Source organism: Perognathus longimembris, chromosome 14, assembly GCF_023159225.1.
Source record: "Perognathus longimembris pacificus isolate PPM17 chromosome 14, ASM2315922v1, whole genome shotgun sequence".
Taxonomy (NCBI): domain Eukaryota; kingdom Metazoa; phylum Chordata; class Mammalia; order Rodentia; family Heteromyidae; genus Perognathus; species Perognathus longimembris.
In genome coordinates, this window is record NC_063174.1 from 25923071 (window position 1) to 25946539 (window position 23469).

The following is a 23469-nucleotide window of genomic DNA, read 5'->3' on the forward strand; positions in this document are numbered from 1 at the left end:
CATGAAGCCCTGGGTTCGATTCCTCAGCACCACATATATAGAAAAAGCCAGAAGTGGCGCTGTGGCTCAAGTAAGCGAGTGCTAGCCTTGAGCAAAAACAAGCCAGGGACAGTGCTCAGGCCCCGAGTCCAAGGTGCAGGACTGGCAAAAAAAAAAAAAAAGCTGTAAAGACTTTTTATCAGTTATCTTCGGCAGTGCATGTGCAGGCAAAGGCTAGAGAGTCAACTGCAGAGAAGGAATATTATAGGAATATTGTATAATGAGGGATTTGCCTGTTTGAATTTGTAAAGTTCTGAATTTAGAAATTTCATGATGTGTCCTTTTTGGCACACTTTTAAGAAGTCAGGCCTTAACTAGAAATGTATGAGTTATGATAAAATATTTTAAAATGTTACTGATTTGATCTCCTAAGTTAATGTTTGCATTTGTTGGATTTCTCCCTGCAATCCCTTTGTAGTGGGACTAAGAGAACAAATTGTTATTAAGCTATTGTCAGTGTAGTATAAAATCTGTTCACTCTCTCACCTTGTTTGTATCCTCAAGGGTGTGATTGTAGAAACCCTTCGTTAATATTAGAAATTAACTCCCTCTGTGCTGTGGGTGTTTTCTCAGGTACCTTTTTTGCAGCTCTGCTTTCATGAGCAGGAGGGGAAGGCAGTGGGAAAACTCAGACTACATGTGACCCCAGGGTCCCAGCTCACAAGAAGCTGGAGGGTTTCAAAAAGGAAGCTTGCCTCTCTCAGGGACAGCTGGGTGGTAATAGAGTCCTGGTCTAAGCCACTAAATCCTTAACTATCTAACCCAGTGCCTGACATGGGGACATCCCAAGTGATAGGGCATGACACACTCAATCCTTGCTTTGTTGCTGGCTGGGGTGGGGAAGGAAGCTGTGGAAGGAAAGGAAAACAGATGGACCATGAGAAGGGGGACAGGAAGGGCAGGAGAGAAACTGGGATTGCTGAATGGAGGGGGGGTTGGGTGTTTAAAATACTGGGTTTTCTTTGTTCTTGGTACTTTCACAATTTAATTGTCTCAGACTAATCATAAAGCTAGATAAAAATCAGTCGATGTATTTATTTGGTTTGCAGTTGATTATCTTTCTAAGCAGAGAATTCTTTAGAGTCTTGCTTAGAACCATTAATTTCCTATTGAAGTGTCATTTCCTCCTATTTATCTTGTCTTCTATCATTGTTTCCTTTTCTCTCCTCTACTTTGAGTACATTGTTCTTTTGGTTCATTTGCTTCATATTTTTAAATCTTAAATTTGCTTTGGAGTTAAGTGATGATGAAATACCTTACCTTGATCACTTGGCTAAGATGATGTCTATTTAATTCCTCTGAAAAGTTGCTATTTTTCTCTTAGTAATAAATATCTTGGAGGAGCCACTCCCAAACTAATAATTGCATTTTCTCTTTCAGTTCCTTCTGATTTTAGCATCCCTTGATAGATCTTTCCTGCAGTAATTATAAATTATTGTGAGTTTGCTTAATGATTAGATATTTCCTTCATTACTTTTCTACGTAGTCACATTTCCACTTGTTTTGTAAGGAATAGAGCTGTCCCTTTTTTTCTACACATGTATTTACTCAATTATTTATATTGAGATTGGGGACATTAGTTTTATTTTTTGGTTTTATGGGTTGTGATCCAGGATCTCCCTCGTCCCCTCCCCAGATGCTCCAGGTTTGGTTGGTACTCTTGCCGATTGGTTCCCATGGCCTCTGACTTGTGCTGCCGTTTTTTAGGCACTTCTGGGGTTTTAGTACCACAGGTGTTTCAGGCCCTTCTGGTAGTTTCCCTGCCACATCAACTACTTTGCCAAGGAGCCTTGGCTCTTGTTGAAGGTTGATGATTATACTTAGAAACCAGGATATGAATTTGAAAAGGGTTCACTGCTTCTGGGCTTCTAGGACCCCTTGGTGGACAAAGCCAGGAAAAGCTGTATGTTTTTCCCTGCGTCTGCATACATATTGATGTTTTTTACTTGTCTGTGCATAGGTTTGTATGTGGACATCAACATGCTCATTCCTCAGATTCCAGTCCAACAGCGTAATTTTCATTTTGTCTCTCTCCCCTCCCCCCACTTTTCTCTTGTTTCTAATTTCTGCTTTAGATGAGAAACCTGGCTCTAACACTGTTGGTATCATTGAGGATTCAGAGAAAAAGAAGTGCAGTGTTCAGGAACTGGCTCATGTAACTGTGGAGGCTGGCTTCGCAGTCCTGAGTCTGTAGGCTGTGAGGAAAGGATTCTATCCTCTCCACAGTTGGGATTTCTTCTTCAGGGAAACCCCAGCTCTGCTTAGAAGGCTTTTTCCTGTCTGAATCAGGACTTGTGATAGCTTTGTGTTACTATAGCAAATAACTTGAAACAAGCAAGTTATAAGGTGAAAAGTGTCTTTCAGCTCATAGTTCCAATGGTTTTAGCCCTGTTGCTTGAACAAGGCAGCACATCACGAGGGAAATGGAAAAATGTGGTAGGTAGGACAAATCTGCTCACCACATGGTTGGAAAGTGAAGAGAGAATGGGCTGGAGTTCCATTAACTTCAAGGGCACATCCCTGGTGGTTCAGAGACTTTCCACTAGGTCCCTCCTCTTTATAGGTTTGCTACTCTCAGCACTGCCAAGCTGGGACTAAGCTTTTAACACACAGGCCTTGGAGGGGCACTTAAGATCCAACCTAGGATTCAAAGCAGGACCTCACAGATGATCTGGGTTATTTTTGCAAAGAGTTAACTGGTGATGGGCTTTACCATATCTACAAAATACATTTAGGTAAGCACCTAGATTGTTAGGTTGGATAACAGCAGACTATATAGCCTGACCAAATAGATACATGAAGTGCACCTAGATGCATGTATACATGTAAAGCACCATTGTATTAACATTTATAGACATGATGATAAAATTTTAAAGACTTGTAGGATTTATAGACATGATTAATATAGAACAACACTTGCTGGAATTGTACTAATGTCAGTTTTATTTGTGGTTTTGTTTATTGTTTATCTTCCTCACAAGACTCCTGTCTATCTTTCCCTGAGTTGCCCACACTTAGTAAAGTGCCTGGTACAGTGGGTTGCTGTCAAATGAGTAGAATGCAGGCCATCCATCCTAATATTTTGTGATCACTAATTGTGCCCCTTTGCCAGTGCTTCCATTAATAGACAAGAACGATCAGGGAAACTTAGTTTAGAAACAGTATAGAAGGAGTTCCAAGGAAATCTTTAATAAATGTTCTCTTTACTTTGGGTTAATATTGAAGTAGTCTACTGTCTGCATTGCCTGCCTTCCTCTCCAGTCCACTCCTTCAAGTTATAGCTAACCTCTCATAGTTTCAAGCTTCAAAATAAGCTCATTGAGGGCAGAATCAGAGAATGGCATGTAGTGATTTTGTTGTTTTGGATTGACAACAGTGTAATGCAAATTGTCGTCTATTCAGCCATATTTTATGAGAGTTTTCCTATGCTGTGCATTAACATTTGGGCTACAGAATGAAAGGAACTAAGCTGGGTATGCTGGCAGCTCACTCCGTAATCCAAGCCATTCAGGAGGCTGAGATCTGTGGATCACAGTTTGAAGCCAGCTAAGGCAGAGGAAAGTGTATGAGACTCTTTTATCTCCAGTTGATCAGCAGAAGACCAGAAGTTGGTAGTAGAGAAACAATCTTGAGTGGAAAAGCTAAGTCACAATGCCCATGTCGTGAGTTCAAGCTTCAGTACCAGCACACACAAAACAAATTTTAAAAATGTGGATTCTGCTTATGAAGGATATGTATTTTCCTCCACTGTTGGATTTGGATATGTCCTTCAAAAGGTTCATGTGTTGGCCCTCAGGTGGTGGATTCAGTTGTAGAGAAGTAATTGGATCCTGAGGGCTCTACTTTATTAGTAGATAAATCCCTTGATGGATTCATCATATGCTAGCATTGGTGGAAAGTGGGAGGTGGAGCCTAAGTAGAAGTAGGTCAGTGGTCATTGGGTTTTTGTCCCTAGCCTCTTTCTATCCTTCTCTGCTTTGTGGCTGTCATAAAGATGCTTCTGTCTTCTGCCATGACTTTATGCCATGATACGCCTGCCTTTTTATGGGCCTAAAAGTAATGTAACAAGCTGACTATGTACTGAAACCTTGCAGACCATGAGCCCAAACAAGCATTTCCTCTGTTTTACTTTGTTTCAGGTATTTGTTTTGTCACAGACACCCCCCCCCCCCAAATAACTCTAACACTCTAATTTGAGTGATACTAGTTCTGTTTCAAGGAAAAAGTTATTTATTTATTTATTTATTTTTTTGGCCAGTCCTGGGCCTTGGACTCAGGGCCTAAGCACTGTCCCTGGCTTCTTCCCGCTCAAGGCTAGCACTCTGCCACTTGAGCCACAGCGCCGCTTCTGGCCGTTTTCTGTATATGTGGTGCTGGGGAATCGAACCTAGGGCCTCGTGTATCCGAGGCAGGCACTCTTGCCACTAGGCTATATCCCCAGCCCCGGAAAAAGTTATTTTTAATCCCTAGTGTTGACTTAGATTTATTAGACTTTATTAATAATGTTTCTGAGGCATGTAGAAATCTGTAGCTAGTAATAAGCATGTGATGCTTTTATCTTTTACAACTAAACCAACACTAGCAGAATGAGCCTCAACCCCACAGAATCTAAATCTATTGCATAGATTTCCTGTGACTGGTGGTAATGTTTTGCTAAATCAAAAGGCACTATTTGCAATAGAAAACACTTGATTGGCTCATGGTATTTGGTCTGGTCTGCCTCTCCTGCCACAGAATGACTCGGTCTTCCCAATACTAGTTGCGTCTTGTAACTGCTGAAGCCTTTGCTTCTTGTGAAGAGCAGCATGTCTTCCCATGGCCTTCTGTTGTCCCAAAGGCATCATCTTGGCAGTAAGTCTGCCTCACTTGTTTTCTTGTTAGTGCCATATGATGAAAGCAGAAAATTTGTCCCATCTTGAGTTGAAATCCAGTGCAATCTGGGACCTTGAAAATGAAATTAAAAATGTGTCTTGACATATAGTAGATCCCCAAGAATATGTCTATGTATCCCACTGGAGATTGGTTTAGTTGGGAGCCATGAGGTTCAGACACATTGTTCCATTACTGGTAGGTGTCCTGTGTTGGATAGAGAAGGGTTTAGCTGCCGGGTTGAAGCTGAAAGGGATGGGATAAGTTTGCTAGGTTGACAACAACTACAATGCAACAACTATGACATTATAATGGTTTTCTCACAAGAGTTAACAACCTGGGCCATGGGCCTTGGAGGCATAGACACTGGAGGCAGTCCTACTGCTATAATAGGAGAACTGAAGTTGAGGTAGTATCCCAACACAGTCCATCCTATGGATTTCTTACATGTACATGTGAGAAATGAATTTTGCTTGTGTTTCAGTGTTATGCAAATGAAGGCCTTTCTTTATTGAGGTGTATTTTATAGGACATCTACTTTGCTTCATGAACAGCTTGTTTATAAACCCATCATCATGGTGCAGTGGTAGAACACATCCAGCACCTGCACTACTCCTGTTAATTGTGGTTACTTCTTACTCCTGTCTCAGCTCTAGGCAACCACTGGTCTTTCTGTCCCTACATTTTTGCCTTTCTCGGGAATTTCATATAAGTAGGATCATATAATAGCCTTTGTGTCTGGCTTTCTTTTAACATAATGTCGGTGTTAATTCAAGTCATATTGTACATCAGTTATTTCCTTTTCATAAGTGAATGGGTCTACCCGTTGTATGGGTCTACCCATTGACAAGTTCATGGAGCTAAATTGTTTCCAGTTTGAGGCCATTGTGAATAATGCCATATCATTTGCTTGTGAATCTGTGTGTACACTTTCTGGCTTTTCTTTGGTAGGTACTTAGTAGCAGAATTAATGTGTCTTATGATAATTGTATATTTAACTTTTTAAGAAATTGCCATGGTGTTTTCTAGAAAAGCTGTTCCATATTACAGAGTGTATAGTCTTATTGGCAATACACTGTAATGTTGTTATTTACAGTTTGCATGAATAGCGGCTCATGAATATAGGTTGTGGAAAGGAAAATAGGTTCATCTTTGATCTCTTACTTGGTGTTCTGAAATGTACCCACACCGGTTGTGTGGGGTGGCATAGTCTGAGGACATGAACTCTCTTTGCCCTGAAGTTAGTGATCATTCTTTTTCCCTTATGAGCTCTGTCTTAATGTGGACTATCAATCTCTAGGATCTGAAGAAATTCACCAATAAGTGATCTCCAACTGAGCTAAAACATGACCCTGCCTCCCATTACTGCCTGCATTATAATAGAATTTTCTGGCCCAAGATTTTGGAAAGTTAGAAAGGAAAGCCAGACATGTGTATGAGGAGCGAATGTTTTGAAGTGTGTGGTTTGGGTGTATGTTGAAAAAGGAAACTCAGGTACTGTTAACACCCTGTGGTGTTTTGGCCACAACATTATTAGTGTGACAAATGTTTGATATCGGGTTTGGTACAAGACTGAGGATCTTGTGTGGGTAACTCAGAATCAGAGGTTAAGGCTGGTGCTTTAGTATTGGATAGAAAGCCCAGGTCATTTCACACCTTACCTAAAATAACCACTAAAAACATCAATGCTGCTGGCATGGCTCAGTGCTAACATCTGCTTAGCAAGAACAAAGACCCAATTTCAAGCTCCAGCATTCCCCCTCCCCCCATTTAAGGAAATACATACTCAATATATAAATTTAGAAGATATAGAAAAATATGTACAAATTAAATAGTAAATTCTTAACAGCTTCTAATAATATTTTGGTATCTTTTTACATACATATTATTTTCAGCATGTTGGTGGCATATGTGTATTTGTATTCTTTGATCTTCGTTGTCCTTGTTCAATGCTATTGAAGAATTTATGGTAGAGGAGGCATGGTGCTACATATTTGTAATCCTGGTTACTCAGGAGGCAAGATAGAAGGATGGAAGTTTAAGGTCAGACCGGTGGAAAAAAAAAGCTCTTACTTCAAAAACAAGTGAGATGTGGTGATGCATGCCTGTGGCTCAGTAACTTTGGAGGCTCACAATCTGAGACCAGTTCTAGCAAAGTTAGTGTGAGCTCTTATCTGAAACAAAAACTGAGTAGCAAGTTACAGCAGAGGATCACAAGAGCCCAGTAGCTATACCCTTATGATGACATAAGATGATGCTAAGTGAAATGAACTCCATGTTATGGAAACGATTGTTATATCACTGTTGTAACTACTTTCAACATCCCATGTGTATCTGTAGCTTCTACTATTGATGATGTTCTTGTATCACCTTCCTGTGATTGTATCTACACTATCTCTATAATCTTATCTGAGTATATTGGAAACCGTGTATACTGGTATTAGAACTAGGAAATTGAAAGGGAATACCAAATTTGAGAGACACAGGGTAAACAAAGAGAAACAACTACAAAAGCAATACTTGCAAAACTGTTTGGTGTAAGTGAACTGAACACCTCAGGGGGGGAAAGGGTAAGGGGGAGGAGAGAGGGGGGTATGAGGGACAAGGTAACTAACAGTACAAGAAATGTATCCAATGCCAAATGTATGAAACTGTAACCTCTCTGTACATCAGTTTTATAATAAAAACTTAAAAAAAACAACTGAGTAGCCAAAGGACTGTGTGTGTGTGTGATTCAAGCTGTGGAGTGCTCTCCTGTCAAGTGTGAAGTCCTGAATTCAGTGTGCAGTACCATTAAAAAAATTAATTTTTGTTATTTTCTGGATGTTGCCATTGTCAGAGTGATATTGCTAATATCTTCATATGTGAAATTTTGTTTTCAAGATTTTTATTTCAAAGTTATTTCCATAATATTCTCTCTCAAATTAGAGCTAAGAGGTCAAAGACCATGATGAGTGATTTTAGAAGATGTTGGTATGTGTTTCTAAATGCTTTTGCAGTGAATGACACCTTTCCCATTCTCACTGGTGGCACGAGAGCACGGTGTCATTTGAACAGTTGGCAATTTCACTGGCATATAATCTCCTTTAAAAGTATCTCGGTCCACTAATCATTGTCATTTTCTTCTGTGAATTGTTTTGCCTGTTTTTCCAAATATCCATGGAAATGGATTTGTCAACACATTTCTTATTAAAAACATTATGTTTTCTCGTATTATTGCTGGTATTTTAGTCTAGCTTTGGTAAATGTGTAATTTTGCAGATTTTGATACACAGAAGGTTTATACTTTACATATTCAGGTGTACCAACCCTTGCTTTTATGTTTAGACTAACCATTCATCAATCAGTGGTAAGAAAAACTTCACTTCTTTAATTTTGACTGCTCTCATTCACCTTTAGAGAGTATTATGGAAAGTACTCTGTTTCTTTCAAAGTAGCTTCTGTTTCCTCTGCACACGTGACTAAGTAAACCCATTTCTTTCTCACTGAGTGATGGTACTCGCTTCATTTATTTATTCCAGGGTCTATGTCTGAAGTACTTCTGTTCTGTTGGCTGCTGATTTTTCTGTTCAAGTAATGTATTGTTTTAACTTGGACAACTGTAATGCTAGCTTTATATCTTGTACAGTACTTAGTACCTCTTATTTTGATTTCAATTTTATTGATTCAGTTAGAACTTTTGTAACAATATTGAGTGAGATAATGCTGGGCATCTTAGTTTTATTTCTGATTTTTAGTCAGAATGTGTTTGCTGTCTTTAAATAGTTGTGTGAAGGAAGCATTCTTTTTGGCTCTTAAAAACAAAAATGCCTTCTTGGTATCTGTAATATGTCTAAATTTGGAAGTTGTTTTTAAGATGGATTTTTATGGGTGAATCACACTTTATTAGTAACTTAACATTGTAAATTCCAAAGTGTATCCCTAGAGAAAATGAGTCAACTCCATGCAAAATATATCTTTTGAGGCTAAAATGTTTCCTTTCCTACACAAGACAGTAGAACATTTTCTTAATTACTAATTAGAGAGAAAAAAAAACCTTGAAGCAAAGAGATGGAGTTTGAGAATGTCATTTAGCCCAAGTATTAATTATTCCAAGGAACTCTCTGTCCTTTTGCATTGTGTTCCAGCTGTCAAATTCTAGAAATCTTGATGACAGAATTGAACTCTAGGGCTCAGCATCCTTGTACTGATTTGCTTGGTGCCATTGAAGACACCTTTTTCACCTGGCATGCTGAGAATCTAGAAAAGTGCTAGCCAGTAGAACATGGGTGCTGGGGATCAGTGCTGGGAGATGTATTCAGTCTCTGCTTGCCACTGGACTCAAGACTCTGAGATACTGGAGCTATGGCTAGTGGGGGGAACTGAATTTTGTATTTTATTTAACTTCACATTGAAATTTAAATAGCTCTATATGGCTGGTTGCTACCTTCATTGTCATATTTCTAAGGTAATCTGTAGTTCTCTTTGTTTGTTTTGTGGTACTGGGGTTTGAACACATGCTATATGGGGCATGATACTGCTGAGCTATGCCTCCAGCTCTGTTTTTCACTGGTTACTTATAGGATAGAGCCTCACTGCTTGCCTGAACCACAGGCTGAGCCGTGACCCACCAACCTGTAGGCTTCCTGTCATTGTTGGAACCACAGATACATGGCATTGTGTCTAGCTTCCCTTCTGTGGAGATGCAGTCTCACCAACTTTTCTTTTGCCTGGGCTGGCCTGGCACCTACAGCCTCAAAATCTCAAGCCTCTCATATAGATGACAAGCATATGCCACTACACTCAACTGTGAGATGAAAAGGGCTCTGAAAAAATTTTCTGCCCAGGCTGGCTTCAAATTGTGATCCTCTTGTTCTCAGCCTCCCAAGTCACAGTGGCATGAGCCACTGGGAACTGGCTTCATTTATAGTTCTTGAACTCTACCCCTGAATATAGCAAGAAATTGCCTACGAATCTCTATTTCAACAGTTTATAAATTGGGAGATTTGAGAGGAAAACCTCTGATGTGTTCTGATCTTTGGATGAATGATAGCATACTGCCTCTGTTTGAATTATGTGTGTGGTTGTTAACTGACCCCTAGTAGCCATGTAGATATGTTATTTATGATAATTGATAGATTAATGCATTTAGTTTTCGCTAGTGGGGATTGAATTTGGGGCTCAGCACTCAGCTAGACAGATCCACACTTCAAGCACCTTTTTGTTAGTACTGGTTATTTTCCAGACAGCGTCTTTATTTATGCCCAGGCCACCCTTGGCTACAATCTTTTTATGTGCTTCCCTGGGTTGTTGGGTTGACTTTGTGCTCCCCTCATTTCTAGGCTAGCATATGCACATCCCTGTGCCCAGCCATTGGTTGAGGTGGAGTCTTTTTTATTTGCCTGGTCTATCCTCAAACTGCAGTCTTCATTTTCTGCTTCCCATATTGAAAGTATAATACAGGCATGAGCTACTGTGCCCAGCTTCACTTGAGTATTTTCATGGTGAATATGAAAGGGTTTTCTTTCTCTTTTTGTAGCCAGTGGGTTAATGATCCAAATCAAAGTTAACTTCTAGGTCATATGCTCCTTTAGCAATGAGAGTTGGTTGTGGCAATTGCCATTTACTCAGAAGCACTTCTGTGTAATTGACTTTTACCTGTTACTTTTCAGTCATTAAACACCGCTAAAGTGTTCTTTAAGTGAACCTGACTTTGTACACATTTTTATTTCTAGTATTTCCTAATCTCATGGTTCAGCTGTTACATGGAAGGGAGTGAATCTGTGTAGCATTAATGGTTTTATGCTTCATAGCTCATTAAAAAGTATTTACAAATAATTTGGTATACAGCCACGTTTTCCTCCAAAACTCTGCCATGTATAATTGAACAAAGCTAAAATATTTTGTAACAAATTGCCTTGAGAATTGGTTGTTGAATACAGTAATAATTACATATCCTTGTAGTAAATAATTTGTTTGGGCAATGCCTGGTAATATTCAGAGTTGAATTTCCTTGCTTTGCCTTGTCTATATTTTAGGAATTTTTGTGTATTGTATATTTGGAAATATTAATGGAGTTATTTTAGGACTAAAGGCATGCCATGAAATTTTTTAAACAAGGAAAAGAGATTGAAAGTCATTATTTAGTGTTAAAGATGGTTACAGTTCAGACATTTCAGTTTGAGTTTGAATTTCTGGCTTAATCTCAAACTTCAGCCAGTAACCATATATCTTTGTATTATGAAGTTTATTTGAGATAACCACAGCTTAATGTTTGTATGATGAGGAGACCTGGGCTAAGATACTCTTTTTTTTTTTTTTAAGCAACTTTTGAGATGCTCATTTTTAGAGGCCTCTTACTGGGGTGAAAGTTGAGTGTAATAAACAGATTTAAACCAGTGCTGTGTCAAATAAAGACAGAATTGTCTTGATTCTTTCATGTCTTAATTTCTTCATGTCATTTTTCACTATTAACCAGTTTGTTACAACATTTTAATATTATAGAGTAAAACTTATGTACACTCTTATTTAAAGGACCGCATAATGGATGTAGTGATTTATTGAAAATCTAAAATATAGTAAAAAAAAAAAAAGGTGCATTGAAAAAGCATTAAAAATGGTTACTAGTTTTAAAAGGGATGCATTTGAAATTATTTCTAATTTTACACTTCTTCTGAGTGGGTTTTGTTTATATACAAGCTTTCAAAATGTATATGGTTTGACATTTTAGGCACATTTAGCCCTAGATCTTTAGGTAAAAAGATCATTGAGTTTTATTTGCCTTCAAAATGCAGAGCATAAGTTAATTATTGTCATAGGCTGCCATGTAGTAAATAATCCCAGTACTCAGTGACTTCAAACAATGATCGTTTATTCTCAGGAGTCTGAAGTGGTTGAGAAGGCTTTTGCCTGAGGCTGCGATGGAGTGCCTTTGCTTCACACATGGTCTTGGCATAGCAGGCCAGCTGGCTAAGGCAGAAAGAAGTACAGGATCATCTCTACTAAGGAGGCAAGCATGCATTTCAAACCCCATTTTGCTTCCCTTTCATTTGCATCCCACTTACCTATTGGCTGGAGCAAGTCACATCGTCTAGCCCCAAGGCCAGCTTTCCAAAGTGAGCTGGAATTGTGTAGTTCTGGGAGAATGGAGAAGTTGGGATCAGTGGCTCAGTCTACAGCTACAGTTTGTGCACCTAACAGCCTTCATTTTGGTGATAATAGTAAGATGTTAAAGGGATTTTTAAGGAAGCAATAGATGTGATTTAGTCTGTTATTCAAAATTGTTACTTTATGGAATATGTAAAGAAGTGTGGAGTGTCAAGTAGCACTAATTTAGGAATAAGAATCTTCCTTGGTCCTGAAGTTTACAAATCATGTACTATAACAAATCTATTTCTTACTACACCTAGTTTATTTCCCGTGGTGGACTAATTTTATTTTCTTTTATGAACAAAAATTCTTGCAGGATAATACTTAAAAAACAAATTTCACATTGTCCAAAAAGAAATGTACTTTTTACCTTACCCCTCTGTACATCACTTTTATAATTTAAAAAATTTCACCCTTAGGGTTAGAAGCAAATTCTTGGATATGAAGCACTAATGTTAATATGTACTTAATTGGAGATATTTTGCACTGTTAGTTCCAAAGGCAGAATAACAAGTAGTGTTAAAGAAAAGTAGTATTCAAACAAAAATGTAAACAGCCTTCCCTATTCCTGGCTATTGGCCTACTTTTGGGTGTTTATTGAAAAGTGTTTGCTGTTTGCCTTCTAGTAAAGCTGAAAAATGAAAGAATTTAATATGGGAAAAAGTTATCTTGTCTTGAATGATTCAGTGACAGTTCCAATATGGAATGAAAAAAGAAAGATTTTAGATAACAAATATAAATTGAATATAAATTCTGAACATTATTTTATAAAATTGTACTTTTTTTAGGTCCAGTGGATTTGCTTTGCAAATTCTTTTTTAAATTTATTATTATTATTATTTTTTAATGGCCTGGTTGGGGGATGAAGTGGGAATGTTTGACCTTCAAGAATCAATAGGAGGGCTGGGAATGTGGCTTAGTGGTAGAGTACTTGACTAGCATGCATGAAGCCCTGGGTTCGATTCCTCAGCACCACATAAACAGAAAAAAAAAAAAAGAATAAATAGGAATTGAATAAAAGCAGGAAAGAGCTCAGTGTTTGCCCAGGGGTCAGCTAGGTATGGTGCCTCTTTGAGCTTGTTAGCTTTCTTCTCACCTCTTACCACCATTGTAGCAGATCCTAGATAGTATAGTGTTCTTTCTACATTATAGGAAAGAAAATCCAGGCTCTGAGAAGCAAAGGGACCTGTGCACATGGAAGATTAGAAGCCCAGCCAGGATGCAGACCTCTTCCTTTCATACCAGGCCTCTTGCCACAAGAGGTGGATAGAGTATGTGAGTGTGTAAACATGGGAAGAGCAGTCAGAAGTACTGAGCATGAATTCGGGACTGTATTCCTCCTATGGAGAATGTTGTGACAGCCTTGGGAAGCATTTTGTCTGGGGAAGTGATATTGAAGATAAGAAAAAGAAAAAGGTTACCCACAGCATAATAGTTGCATCTCAGTTGCCATGAAAACTTTGTGAGTATTGCAGACTGGAACAACCAAGTCACAAGCTTACCTCAGTGTGTCAGTATTCAGTTAGATGAAGTGTCTCTGTGATCCATATTGAGTGAAAATGTTTGGGAATCATTTTTTAAATCTGAGTGTATAACTTGTAGTTAAAATAACATAATTATGGCTGATAAGTTCACCATAACAGCTAGGAAAAGAGCTGAGACTAAAATTTCTACCTTTGCCTTTTCTTTTTCCTTTCCTACCAACTTCCCCCTTCCTCCATATTTATCTGTCCTTCTGTCCTGAGACTTGAACTCAGGGTCTTAGCCTACTTACTTAGCTAGTGCTCTACTACTTGAACCACATCTTCAGACTAGCTTTTTACTGGTTAATTGAAGATGGAATTTTCACGGACTTTCCTGCCTGGGCTGAGAATTCTCCAGGTCTCAGTCTCCCAAGTAGGTAGTATTATGGGTGTAAACCACTGATCCTGGATTCAATTTGTGTTTTCTAACTCATTCTATTTAGTGTTTATCAGTACTTGTTTGCATCTATGATTTTCACTTCCTGTCTTGAGTCTGTCAGGAGTCAAGTTGCCTTGTGTATCCTAATCCAGCTTTTGACTTGACAATCCCATTCAGTTCACCTGATAGTGTGCTTTTCATATTCAATGAATAGCTCTTTGGAGCAAAGGCCAAGGCGTAGAAGATTTTCTGAATGAATTGATGTTTGCAGAGCTGCAACAGATTATCTCCAGAGAGGATAGATTGTCAAGGTAGTGCCATAATTAGTTCTCTGGCTAGAAATCAAAATCTGCTACTTACAGTATGAGACTCCACTGAGCACCATTTTTTAGGTACAGAGAAGTAAACATTGTTGCTTTATAATAAAGTTAATTGGGGCAGGGAAAGTCCAGGTTAAATAATAAGTGAGTTGTGTACATTTTGTTACACATAGCTGCACAGTGAGTCTGCATGATGAGCAAATGTGAGTTGTCTTAAGACAGGTGCCACATCTCAGTTTTATTAGGGTCCTGTTCCCTACCTTCCTGTCTTTTGTCTCTGGAGTCTGCAGTGCACACTCTGCTTTTTGGTCACGGTAGTTGCTTGTGATTTATTGGTTCCAGTGTCAAATGCTACTTTGGAGAGAGGACAGAGCCTTCAGTCTGTGATGTAAAGCTTGGCAGTCTGGGGACCGTGATCATTGAATGCTGATGGTGCCTCTGCTGGAGCCCACAGAGCTTCCTTTCCATCTGAGGCCACTTAAGAATGCAGGCCAGTTCCTGTCACCCGGGAGGTGTCCAGAATGTGACTGGGAGCTGCTGGCTCCCCTTTTCAGGCATCTTTTCATGACAGTATCTGTGTTGTATGCCAAGAAATGCATTAAACTGGTTGTCAGTGATGTCTCTAGGAAAAGGTGTGCACTTTGAGTCAGGCAAAGGTGGCTTTAGGTGTTGTGTCTGACCTGACTCTTGGTAGACATGTTAAGTCTGTGTATTTCACCTGTTCTGAGCTTTTGCCTGTCCACTAGGAGCAGTATCTCCCTGTACAAGGTCCTTGGCCTGTAGTGAGTATACAGAAAATGTTGATAATTCACACTGATATGTACTCTAAATTGTAAACTAGGAAAATCTCTTCCTTAGGTGGAAGGTTCTTCTGATAGTATTTCCATTATCCAACTTCTGTAAGACCCACTGTTTGCTCAGCTATTTGAAGAGTTAGGGTTTCATCACACACACGTTTGCTAAATAAATGGATAGTTTGAAAAGTCTTCAGAATTTAAAAAAATGTGAAGCATGAAAGGCATCCTGTGGGCTGGATCTGGAGTGCCGTGTTCAGTAGCTGAAATAAGTTATGTCAGCAGCACCTGGCCATTTTATTTCTACCAACTGACTGGTTGGAAATCCTGCCAGGCCAGGAAGCATTCTGACCTTCTTTTGTGGAGCACTAACCTTTTGCCTTTGTAAGCAGAATTTTACCTTTGTGTCTGGACTTTGCTATGCAAGACAGTTTTCTGTTTCCTGGCAGGCTGGGAGGATTTCACGGCTTGTTGTTAGTCCCTGATGCACTGTGCCAGGCACCTCACTTTCCTGGACTCACTTTCCCTAGGATAGATAGGGACTAGAAGAGAGACAGGGGCAGAGGGAAAATGTGGTGATAGTTGTCAGGACAAGATGAAAGTGCTTGATTTGAAGTACATTGGGGGTCAATGAAGAGGCCAAGAAGCAGGGAGGGAGGGTAAGAAGACCATACCATATGTTGTGGGGTTTTGTAGTTCCAAGGATCAATTACCACAGAACCAATAACTTGAAAAACCAGTGCTTTAAAACAACAATGCCTTATTGATGGTGCATGTCTGTGGGTCACAGTTTGGTCAGTTCTGCCCACATGATGTCAGTGGAGGTCATCTGATGGCCAGCTGGTTGGTGGGCTGTTCTACAGAGTCCACAGTGACTTCACTATTCTTTGGTGCTTGCCAAGTGGCTAACAGGCCAGGCTAAGCTGTGTTGCTTGCCTGTCTGGACTAGAGTACTAGAGTATGTTTTCATGCTTGCTTTAGCATGGCACTCCCAGGGTAGTTGAGTTTCCCAAAAGACCCAGGCAGAAACTGCAAGACTTTTTTTTTCCATGCTTGGTTTGGGAAATTTTAGACTGTCAGCTTTCTCTTTATCTTGTTAGTGAGCAAGTCACAAGTCAATAGAGGCCAGCCCAGAGTTAGCAGAGAATTGTGGTCCTCTTTAACCTACCATGTGGTGTTCATTGACAAGAGCCACTGAGACTTTCAGGAAGTAGGGGAGGAAGGATGCTGAATGTATGACATATGATCAAATGGGGAAGAGACAAAATAATCCTGGGCTGAAGGAATCAGAAAGTTCTAGAAGTCAGAAGGTGGAAAAAGCGCACCACTTTTTCATCATTCTGGCTCTATGGAGAAGATGGGAACAAGAGTGGAGGGTCAGAAGAAAGGCTAAGAGTTGGTAGCCTTGCTTGTTTGTAAAGTGGGTGAGTTTCTTCCATGACCTCTTCTGTTCCCGATCATGATTGTTTGTGCCTTTTCACTCTCATGACTGACCTCTGACTTGATTTGATTAAATGCCTAGAATTCTGTCTTTGAGATACAACTTTTTCCTGGTATTGATTTTACTGTCCTACCCTGTTTCCTAGAAGGATTATTTCCTCTAATGGTTGCATTTCCCAAGCACTTTCCCAGCCTCTTTTACTTCCCTTCTCTGTTCTCTATTCCTGACCAATCTTATTTACTCATGATTTTTCCAGCCATTCCATGACAAAGGCCCCAGATTTATGGCTTTTTCAAAACTCTAGACTTGCCTATTCAGTTAGCCCCTGCATGACTCCTCTGAGTATCTTCGTAATTCCAGTTCCTATTTATAGTGGTCCCTGATCACCAGAGCCAGGCTAGCAGCCTCTCTGTCTCTTGCTGTATCCCTCCTCCTGTGCATCCAAACAGGTCACCAAGCACTGGGTTCTCAGCTGTGGCCACATGTATACACTGTCTGTGGAGACTTGCACATGTGCTGATGATCTGGAGCCCACTCGGACCATTGAGTCAGAATTTCATGGGGTGATTCTGATGCTCACCCTGAAAATAACTGTACAACTTTCCCCTAATACTCCATATTATTTCCACCATTGTTGCTTTGCTTCAGGCCTTTATAGTTCTCTGTGGCTTTCATAACAAATTATCACAACCTTGGTAGCTTACAACAACAGATGTTTATTTTCCTAGCGTTCTGAAGGCCACAAGTATGAAGTCAAGATACTGACAGGACCATTACTTCCTCTGGAGGCTCTAGGTGAGAATCCTTCCTCATTTCTTCCAGCTTCTAGTGGCTCCAGGTGGTCTTGGTGTATGCTTCCATAACTCTGGACACTCCCCCTTTGTCCCTGAGTGCCATTCATACATAAGACATGTGCCATTGGGCTTAGGCCCACCCCTAATCCAGGATGATCTTCTTGATTACAAATGCAAAGATTCTTATTTTGGAAAGCCACATTCACAAATTCTAAGGCATGGCTTGGGGGAGGGGCACCATCCCAACAACTACACATTTCCTCTGGTGCTCTGATACTATTCTCTTTACTGACAGCTTCTGGTCACTGGCACACACACCGTACCCTTGAGTTCTGGCCCATCTGTCTCTCCTCCTCTCCTCTTCTTTCCTTTCTTGCTATTGTTTCTCTTCTTGAACTTCAGCTCTTACACCCCTGCACCCCTGAAGGCACTTGGCTATGTGTAGTCTGCTTTTTAGTCTTCAAGAAAGTTCAAGTGATTTCTTCCTCAAGCTCCGTGCTGCTCTGTGTCCCTGCTCCCATGTGTTGTATCACAGCTGCTTTCGTATTTTTCTCCCTTTGCAAACAGCTCTGTGAAAGCAGGAAGCCGATGTTCATCATCCTACCTCTAGCACTTGGCACTATCGATATTGAATGAACTGTCCTGTAGCTTAATCTAATTAGGGCCTCAGCTTATCTTGACATTGCTTTTTCTACCATGAGTTTATTTCCAGTAGGATGTTTTTTTTACCCCTTATCATCTAGATAAGTGAGTAGGCGTTTGTAAGTAGACTAGTTTATTATTGAGTAATGTGCAATATCTGTACATCCATGAACAGGCAATTTAAATTAAAATGTTTCTGCATGTGTTAAGGTTGATACTTGTAATCTCTGCTTTCTCCCACTTTATGTTGGATGTGGCTGCTGCTGCTGCTTTTTTTTTGTTGTTGTTGGTCCTGGCCACTGTCCCTGAGCTCTTCAGCTCAAGGCTAGTGCTCCTGCACTCTCATAGACTTTCCTGCTCGGGCTGGCTTTGAGCCTCAGATCTCAGCTTCCTGAGTAGCTAGGATTACAGGCATGAACCACTGGCACCGGGCTTGGATGTGGCTTTAAAGCTGTAAATAGCAGAGGCCAGCCTGACTTAGCTGAAACTTAAAAAGAGGAAACTCGTGAACAGGGGTCACAATATTTTGGGCTAGTAGACACCCTTAAAAATCCTCTTTTCTTCTCTTTTTGCTTATTGTCTCTGTTATCTGCTTCATTTTCTCTGATTTTTGGCTATATCCAAATTTGACATCCCCATATCTCTTACCCACTCAGAGACAAGTTAGTTGTTCCTTGGCCCAGTTTTATTTTTCCTAGGATGAGGATGTTACTGGCCAGTGAGGGTGAGCTGTCCTTCTTTGATGACAGCTCCAGGTGGCTGGAAGGCCATCACATTCAGACCTACTGCTGAGCTCACCATTGGGAGTTAAGGGACAGATTCCAGAGAAGGGACTAGTGTTGTGCCTGCCACCATCATCCTGGTGAGGTCATCTAGACCAGAAGAAAGGTGTCTGAAAGCAAGATGCAGGGGCAGAGCTGTGACAAGATGAGAGGCAGAGGAACCATTGCCAGATAATATTGTAGTAATCATTGCTAGGCCACAGGAGTGAAAACACTCCTTCAGATTACTTCTCCTCTTGGCTTTTAATTGGCTCACATATGTTTCCCTTACTGTAGAATGTTTGTATTACGTGGTGTGAAAATATATTTTTAAAAAGTGAGTTTGTGATGGCCGATTACTAATGGGAACTTGATAACAGTGTGATCACAAATTCCCTTAAGAAAATAATGTACATTTTTCTGATTTCGCCTGAGACAAGGGAGAGGACTGACTTGAAATACATCATCTCTTTATTCTAGAAGCATTTTTATATAGCTGACATTCCTTTGTGATAGGCAGGGAAACAGTGCAAGCACAGTGATAATAACTTCCAGGGATACTGTAAAACCATTGTCTGTCTGCAGCTACTGACTCAGCTCTTAAAACCCACACACACTAAATAAGCCCCTTTGTTACAGCTTCCACATGTTCAGTGGGCTCCACACCCCCACCACACTGGTGACGCTACTTCTCTTTGCATCGGGCTACAAAGTGGAAAGTCAGGTGTCTGGACAACAAGACCTTGAGAACAGAACCAGCCACCAGACCAGCTGTCCCCAAACTTTGATGTTCTGAGGGAATATTGAAGCAGCCATGTTTCTCTGTGTACAATTTAAGTGATTCCTGTTCCTTGTGTTTTGTTTTGTTTTGCAGACCTGGAGTTTGAACTCCAGCTAGGGAGGTTCTGTATCATTTGAGCCACATCCTCAGGCCCTGTTCTTTTCTTCAAAGGAACTTCTGCCAAAGGTTCAAGCAGACAATTGTCTGGTCATGAGGTAGCAAGTGATACAAGTCAAAAACTTGTGGAGAGGGCTTAATCCAGTATTAGAAAATTGAAACCACTAGCTACAATTATGCATTTCTTTTAAATGCTGACATTAGCTAAAACAAAAATCTACTTCCAGGAATGTGCTTGCTTTTTTTGTTGTGGTGATGTGGTGATAGAACTTGGATTTTGATCTCAGGGTCTCACATTTGCTAGGAGAGTGTTATTACTAAGCCATGCCTTTTTACACCAATTATTTTAGGATAAAGTCTCCCTGCCTAGGCGCATCTGGGCTCTGATCTATTTAAGGCTTTGTTCGTGGCTAGAATGACACCCATGTACCTTTTTTTTTTTTTGCCAGTCCTTAGCACTGCCCCTGGCTTCTTTTTGCTTAAGGCTAGCACTCTACCACTTGAGGAGCCATACTCCACTTCTGGTTTTTTCTATATATGTGGTGCTGAGGAATCGAACCCAGGGCTTCATGTATGTGAGGCACTCAACCACTAGGCCATATTCCCAACTCACGCATGTACCTTAATATCCAACTTTTTCTATGGAAATGGAGTATCATGGAGTTCTCTCCCAGGCTAGCCTGGGACCGTAATCCTCCTCTATCTTAACCTCTCATGTGGTTTTAGATGACAGGCAGATACCACTGCCCCTAGCCCTGGGTTCAGCAGGGAATCTCATGAACTTTTCTGTCCAGGCTGGCTTTGAACTGGGATCCTCCTGCCTTTGGGCTTCCAATGAACTACACATCTAGGCATGTGACTTCTTAAGTTTTCTTTTTAGATACTTGTTGGACTAGAGCTCATGTATGAGGGGTGCAAGACTTTTTTTTTTTTTGGTGAATCTAACTGTAGGGTTCAATGAAAATGGGAATGAGAATAGAGAATTCAATATGATTTTTTTTCCCCAGGCAACTCAGTTTGGTCTTCTTGCAATAAAGATCTTATGGGCACATTAACATGATTGGGGAGTGAAAGGTGAGGTTTAATGTGTATGCTATTTTATAACTAGCTCATTTAAAAATATTTCTCGAGTATTTCTCTGGAGTACATTAGGATGATACTAGCTGAATTGAACCAGTGATAATAAGGTCTGGGCAGAATACTCATTTACTTACTTATACTCTTTCAGAAAAGACTTGGAGAGCCTGACTTTATAGGGGAGGAAGCCTATAATTATTTGCACATCACTCTTAGATTATTTCTGGAAGTGATTTGAATTTTCTTACAGCTGATGTCTGTTTTGTTGCCCTTCCTGTATATATGATGTTCAACAGGCCGTTCTTTATGACCATTCTTGCCTTTTCCCTTAATCCATCTAACTTTTCATGCATAGAACTTCTGAGATATGTAAAAACAAACAAACAAAAAAACCGAGCTCTTTCACCTCTATTTTCAGGTACAATGGTGCTTTACCTAATGGAGACAGAGGACGGAGGAAAAGTAGATTTGCCCTCTATAAGCGGCCCAAGGCTAGTGGCGTCAAACCCAGCACTGTCCACGTGATCTCCACACCCCAGGCATCCAAGGTAGGTGGGCCTGGCAGAATCAGGCTGGCCTTGGAAACCAGTGACTCACAGCTATGCTTTGGTAACTGCTCCTTCTCATGTATGACCTTTGGAGGTGGGATAACTCCTTTGAGAGGCTGGCTTGTGTATTGCAGGATGTTCAGCACCATCCTTGGCCTTGACCTGCCAGTGGTCCTCTCTCCACAGTTGTTAGCAGCCCCAAATCCCTTGTCCTGTTAGGAACTACTGCTTTAGGATAGAAGGCAACTAGCATTATCAAGGTAGAGTCACTATCAAGTTAGCATCGTTATGCTTGGAAAGGTACATGATGTTCTCAAGAGTTTTGATATTACATCTTGATGTAAAACATGTATTGAGTATAGTTAGTATGTTCACGAAATGTATATGTACTTAGAATCAAGATTTTGTTATGGAAAGAAAGATAGGAAGTAAACAAAGCTGTATGTTATAAGAAGTCTGGCTGTACCTATTATGGAAAGAAATTTGGTATAAATTTGAAACTATTTCATTTGTTTTTTGATATATAAGCAGGGGGCACGTCTTGAGCTTCTGTTTTGGTTTATATGTCCCATGTACTAAGCTTTATCTTTTAATAAGTAAGTTTTTTGATGTGTAATGCCGTTTCCTTTTCTATGAATAATGATATTTACTTGTGTTATTTCACCTGGGGCTATGGCTGTACGTTTTATTCTGGCCTGGACCATCAGGAAAAAGTTAAGTCTTGGTTTCTGTTTTTACTGCAAACTGTAATATTCAGAGAGCAATGGTAGCTCTTTGGAATGGAACATGGCAGAGATTACCCTGCTGTTCCTGAGGCAGAACCTGGAGACAGAACCACCAGTTAAATTGTCTCTATCCGTGAGCGAATAGGGAGAAATCGATTTGAAGCACTAAGCAATCAGAAAAGGAAAGATTAATATTCATGGAACAAGCTTTGACTAATAAAAGAAATAAACGTAAGTATTTTAGGGAGGAAAATACATTTTGCTAGGGAAACTAAGGAAATTTGGTTTTACAGAGATTCTAAGGAAAAAAGAAGGTAAAATGGTTTAAAAAAATAATCATGAAAGTGGTCAAATTAAGATAAGGAACACCTTTTAGTCCAAAAAATACTTGGTGAAGAAGGAAACCAAGGCAGATGGTAGATGTTTTTAAGCATGTCAGGAGTACCATCTTCCTTCCTTCCTTCCTTCCTTCCTTCCTTCCTTCCTTCCTTCCTTCCTTCCTTCCTTCCTTCCTTCCTTCCTCCCTCCCTCCCTCCCTCCCTCCCTCCCTCCCTCCCTCCCTCCCTCCCTCCCTCCCTCCCTCCCTCCCTTTCATCATTAACATTATTATTTTTGTCATTTTTTGCACCACTTGAGCTTAAAAATCAAACCTCATATTTGCTAGGCAGACACTGTATTACTGAGCTGCTCCTGCCTAGCCAAAAAGATTTTGGTATTATAGATTTGTTCTTAAATTTTTGTGTATTTTTATCTTTCTTTTTAATCTGTATGACTGTACCTTCTTTTATGACTGTACTTTCTTTTTTCTTTATTCTTTTTTGCCAGTCCTGGGGCTTAAACTCAGGGCCTAGGCACTGTCTCTGAGCTTCATTTTGCTCAAGTCTAACACTCTTCTACTTGAGCCACAGTGCCACTTCTGGCTTTTTTCTGTGTATGTGGTACTGAGGAATGGAACCTAGGGCTTAATGCATGCTAGCAAGCATTTTACCGCTAAGGCACATTCCCTGTACCTTCTTACATTTAGTTTTTTTTTAATTGTAAGTTTTGTATTAATAGAATGGCTTATGCTTGAAAATCATGGTGATCTTGCTTTGGTTATTCAGACTTTGTTTTGTGATAAAATGTAAAAATATCAGCTTAGCTGCTTTCCTCCTTTTATGCATAGTTTCTGTTGTAAGTCATTTGGATTATACATATTTTTGGTTAGTTGTCTGTCTAGGTCTGTCTTTAAACATATTACCAATAGTACTAATAGTAGGGAAAACCAGGTTTTGGTCTATCTTCTTTTGTCTTAACCTGGGAAAAAAATAGCTCAGAAGGTTTACGGTTACTCAGTTTATAAACTGAGTATAGGAAGGACTTATGTTGAATCAAATAAGCAACAGAAATTCTGGCTACAAAACTCCCAAAGTTTGAAAAATGATGATAGGATAAAGTTAGAGGTAGCTCTGAGAATCAGAAAAAATTGAGTAACCAGATTTTATGAAAGAAGTAAGCAGAGACAATAGGAGTTAACATGAGTATTCCTGTA

General features: G+C 39.9%; 1 protein-coding gene across 3 annotated transcripts in view; it reads left to right on the top strand.

Moving 5' to 3' along the window:
• Peli2 (pellino E3 ubiquitin protein ligase family member 2) overlaps nucleotides 1-23469 on the top strand; it is a 139718-nt gene that overhangs the window by 21045 nt on the left and 95204 nt on the right. For 2 of the 3 annotated variants that reach the window (XM_048362535.1, XM_048362537.1), the window contains exon 2: nucleotides 21084-21213. In XM_048362535.1, the coding sequence (XP_048218492.1) occupies nucleotides 21084-21213 (130 nt within the window). Of the gene's footprint in view, nucleotides 1-17221; nucleotides 17289-19564; nucleotides 19687-21083; nucleotides 21214-23469 lie in introns of all 3 variants that reach the window. The other variant, XM_048362536.1, reaches the window with a different exon arrangement.